Source organism: Furipterus horrens, unplaced genomic scaffold (assembly GCF_987537825.1).
Source record: "Furipterus horrens unplaced genomic scaffold, mFurHor1.1.pri manual_scaffold_12, whole genome shotgun sequence".
NCBI classification, from domain to species: domain Eukaryota; kingdom Metazoa; phylum Chordata; class Mammalia; order Chiroptera; family Furipteridae; genus Furipterus; species Furipterus horrens.
Window position 1 is genome coordinate 82,959,746 of NW_028327182.1, and position 5,162 is coordinate 82,964,907.

Below are 5,162 nucleotides of genomic sequence, written 5' to 3' on the forward strand. Positions count from 1 at the left end.
CATGAGAAATGGCTGATGGTTTGGCCAGATGGTGAGGGGCTTGGAAGCAACTAAGTGAGCAAGTTGACATAAAAAGAAAGTTTGGAGAGAATTTTGTGGGTACAGAGTAGAGATTATTTATATCCCATGAAATGCTAATCAAAAGACTGCTTCTGTGAATGAGTACTCTCAAGGAGGACCCTAATATAAAATAGTTCTTATATAAAAAGCTCAATAGGGAAACAAAATATAAAAAGAATAGAGGTAAATTGCACGTAATTTTTAAAAACATTTAGGGAGTACATAATAAATGTATAAGACAGATTAAATAAGTTTCTTCCATATACATATATACAGAAATATATATTACATGTCCTTCCCATCAGACCCTCTCTATTTTTAATTATCTAGGCTTTAGGTCTGGCTTCGCACATGGGTTAGGGGAAGATGTGGTCAGACTGTGTAACACAGAAACTTCCAGATGACCCTCCCACCTGTTTTTAATTCCATGACTCAGTCTCATCTTTGGTGGTACCCATGGTATCAAATCCTGAATAGGTCTAAATTCGCAACAGCAGCGATTGATTTCCATCTTTCTCTGTTCTGCTTTCCATCGTCCAAAGACATGCTGGCATTTCCTGTCCCGTTGTCTTTTCGCACATTCTCTAAAACTTTATGGTTTGTTATTTTACTACCAATTCGGTGAGAACTGGAAATGACAGAAAAATAAATTGTCTTCAACCATCACTTAACAGCTCTTCCATCCTTACCTGTTTAATCATACCACTCTGGCAAAGGTGCCTTTTCTATACAGCTCTGTTCCCAGCTCTCCCTACTCCTGCCAGTTCCCTTTCTAGTCCCTGTGGTCAACTCCCATCTCCATTGTTCTCTCATCCTGCCAGTCTTGATCTCCTACTAACCTTTTTTCTGTGGAATATGTCCTGGACATCAAATTCTAATTTAAAAAATAGACTAGACAAAGTAAATTTGAGTATATTTTGAACTTGATGGTGGTTCTCTGAAAAGCCATCTGGCTCCTTCCTGTGAGGGGCAAAGTTTGCTTTGGTTGCCAGTCATCTCTTATAGAGGGCTCCCAGGTAACAGGTCCAATCAGCTTACCATTCCCGGAATGTTGAAGTCTCCATGGTAACTATTTCCATGGTTTCTCACTTTTTCCATTTTATAGGGTATTTGAAGATTGTAAACTTTTCTGTAATTCTTTCTAAAATTTCTTTCTGTTTTGGGACATTATACTAATTGCATCAGACATTGAACTTGAATTTCTAAAAGGTTCTTTGGACATACATACTACATACTACCTACATATATACATATATTCTCTATCTACACTCACTCCCCAGGTGTTATCATCTAGTGCATGGCTTTAAATACCATCACTATGCTGCTGATTTACTGAGTTATTTTAAAATTCTGGCCTCAATATGTGTATCTGCAACTGTCTACTCCACATCTCTACTTAGTTGCCTAGTAGGTATCTCTTACATGACCAAAACCAAGCCCCCAATTTTAGTACACTTCCTTCAGCCTGTTCCTCTCATGATCTTCCCATCTGAGTAAATTGCAACTTCATCTTTTTAGACGTCCAAGCCAGATATCTTGGAGTCTAATGAATAAAGACAAGGTGATAGACATAGATATAAATATAAAGATATGGATATAGATATGGAGATAGATACATACATACATAGATAATGGAATACTCTTGTTATAAAAAGAAGGAAATCCTGCCATTTGTGACAATAGGAATGGACCCTGAGGGCACTGTGGTAAGTGAAGTAAGTCAGAGAGAGAAGGATAAATATACTGTATGATCTCACTTATATGTGGGACCTAAAAAAACCTCATGGAAACAGAGATCAGATTGATGGTAGCCAGATGTGGGGACTGAGGTGTGGGAAAATTAGTGAAGGTTATTAAAATATAGAAACTCCTAGTTACCTGATAAGTAATTCTGAGGATATAATGTATGTACAACATGATGACTATAATTAAGAGTACAGTATTGTATATTTGAAAGTTGCTAAGAGAGTAGATCTTAAAAGTCCTCATCAACAAAAAGAAATTTAACTATGTGAGGTAATGAATGTTAACTGAACTTCTGGTAATCACTCAAACTTATACAACATTATATGTGAATTATATCACAATAAAACTGGGAAAAATTAAAATAAAACAAATATCTTGAAGTCAATCTACACAACTCTCTTCCTCACACACACCATAATAAATGTATTAACAAATTCTGTAGGTTCTATATTCAAAATATATCCACTTCTGCCTTCCTCTCCCACTATCATTCTATTCCAAGTCACCATCATCTCTCCCTTGAACTATGTTGAAAACCTCCTACCTGATCTCCTTGCCTCCTATTCTTGTCTTCATACAGTTTATTCTCACCAGAGTATCCAGAACTACCCTTCCAAGATCTAAATCATATCACATCACTCCCCTGCTCAGAACTTTTCATTGGCTCCCCATCTTACTCAGAGTAAAAGCCTACAATCCACAGTTAGCCCTGGCCACCCATCTCCTACCATTCTCCCGCCGTGCTTACTCTCCTCCAGCCTGGCCTCCTTGTTATTTCTTTTTTTTTTTTTCCAGGAGATGTGTTTTATATTTATTAATCATACAAATAGTTTTCTATAGTATCCCAGGGCAAACCAGTGAATTTGGCAGTTCAATTGGTGGTGGTGGTGTGTGGGGGGTCCCCTCAGAGACCCACAGGCCAGTGGCATGGGCCCAGAGTGTCTGGGTTCACAGTGCAGTTTGTCGCTCGTGTCCATCTTGTTGGTAGTTTTTTCGCCACATCAAATGACTGGGATCCCAGAGATGACGGGGATGGGGAATCCTCCAGGTTCTTAGGAAATTTCACTCCGCTTCTCCTGCTCAATGGTCTCTTTGGTCGGCAGGGTGTTCTTCTCCTGCGTCTCCGTCTTCTTCAGCTTGGCCTTATCAAAGCTGACGACTTCTCCCATGTCCGGCTTGTCTGCCATTTTCTTAAAACAATCCTTGGCCTTGGCTCTCAAGACTGGATCCCACGTACCACTCGCGATGCTGCAGCAAGAGACCTCCTTGTTATTTCTTAAGCACACCAAGTATAATACTGCCTTTGAACTTGCTTTCTCCTTGATCGGGAATGCTCTTCCCCAGGATGTAGGACAGTTCCTGAGGCTTCAAGCTGCTCTTCCCCATATGACAGCTCCTAACCCATAGACCAAGAAACCAAAGCAGCGGTACTACCAGATCCCAAGTATGTTCATCCCAATGAGACTTTTCTTCTTTTCCAATAAAAGCATTTAAACTTAGAAGTTTCCCTCTAAACATTGCTTTACTTATGTCTTATAATCCTGATGTGCTGTGTTTTATATCATTCAATTTAAAATATTTTCTAAAGTCTATTGTGATTTGATATTTGACTTGATTTTTACTTAGAAGTGTGTCCATTCTAATTAAATATTTGAGAAATGGGGAAACGACCACTAAGTGATCTCAGGACCCTCTGTGAGCTGGACTCATCCTGGACTCCATTTGACAGTGTCCCCTCCCCCACTGCACCCCAACAGCACAACCCAGCACCAGTCCGATCCCAAACTAGAGCCTCTGAGGGAGGTGTGGTCTGACGGTCCCAGCTCTGTGCAGCACTCCATGTCACAAGATGCAAAAATTAATTTGATGAAATCCAGCACTTGTTTATGATAAAAACTCTCAACAAGTGGAAATAACGGTAACACACCTTAACATAAGAAAGGCCATATATGACAAACCAACAACCAACATCATCCACAAAAGACAAAAAAATAAAAGAATTTTCTTTAAGATCAGAAATAACAATCAGACAAGAATAAATAAAAGGCATACAAATTGGAAAGGCAGAAGTAAAATTGTCATTATTTGCAGATGACATGATATATATAGAGAAAACCCTAAAGACTCCATCAAAAAACTGCTAAAACCCATAACTGAATTCAATAAAGTAGCAGGATATAAAAGTAATATTCAGAAATCAGTGGAATTTTTATGCACCAATAATGAATTACCAGAAAGAGGAACTAAGAAACCAATCCTATTTACAACTGCAAGAAAAACATAAGGTACCTAAGAATAAATTTAAGCAAGGATGTAAAAGCCCAGCGCTCAGAAAATTATGAGATACTAAAGAAAGAAATTGAGGAAGATACAAATAAGTGGAAGGATATTCTGTGCTCACGAATAGGAAGAATTTATGTCATTAAAATGTCCATACAACCCAAAACAATCTATAGATTCAGTGCAGTTCCTATCAAAATACCAATGGCATATTTCACAGATCAAGAACAAATATTCCAAAAATATTTGACCTCAAATAGCCTCAGCAATCTTGAAAAAAGAAGAACAAAGTTGGAGGTATTACACTACCTGACATCAAACCATACTGCCAGGTTACAGTAATCAAAACAGCGTGATACATAAAAACAGGGATAAAGATCAATGGAACAGAATGGAGAGCCCAGAAATAAATCCATGCCATACAGTCAATTAATATTTGACAAAGGAAGCAAGAACATACAATGGGATAAAAGTCTATTCAACAAATGAAACTGGGAAAATTGAACAGATGCATGCAGAAAAACGAAACTAGACCATCTCCTTAAACTATACACAAGAATAAATTCAAAGAGGATTAAAGACTTAAATGTAAGTCACAAAACCATAAAAATCCTAGAAGAAAGCATAAGCAATAAAATCTCAGACATTTCTCGTAGCAATAATTTTTCCTGATATATCTCCTCAGGCAAAGGAAACAAAAGAAAAAATAAACAAATGGGACTACATCAAACTAAAAAGGTTTTGCACAGCAAAGGAAATCATCAACAAAATAAAAAGACAACCCACAGAATGGGAGAACAATTTGCCAATGATACATCTGATAAAGAGGTACTATGTGAAATTTATAAAGTACTTACAAAATTCAACACCAAAAAAATTTTAAATTCCATTTAAAAAATGGGCAAACAACCTGAATAGACACTTCTCCAAAGAGGACATAAAGATGGCCAATAGACATATGAAAAGATGCTCAATATCACTAATTATCAGAGAAATGCAGATTAAAACCACAATGAGATATCATCTCACACCTGTCAGAATAGCCATCATCAATAAATCAACAAACAACAAGTGCT

General features: G+C 37.4%; 1 protein-coding gene across 1 annotated transcript; it reads right to left on the reverse strand.

The window, feature by feature from the left end:
- Nucleotides 1-2,605: 2,605 nt before the first annotated feature.
- On the reverse strand, nt 2,606-3,062 carry LOC149996501 (thymosin beta-10). The gene has a single exon (XM_090258146.1). It carries the CDS (start codon nt 2,991-2,993, stop codon nt 2,859-2,861), a length of 135 nt encoding a protein of 44 aa, XP_090114272.1. The 5' UTR covers nt 2,994-3,062; the 3' UTR covers nt 2,606-2,858.
- Between the last annotated feature and the right edge of the window lie 2,100 nt (nt 3,063-5,162).

Excerpts from the sequence above, each read along its gene's own strand:
- LOC149996501 (XM_090258146.1), bottom strand. The coding sequence starts at position 2,993 with ATGGCAGACAAGCCGGACATGGGAGAAGTCGTCAGCTTTGATAAGGCC.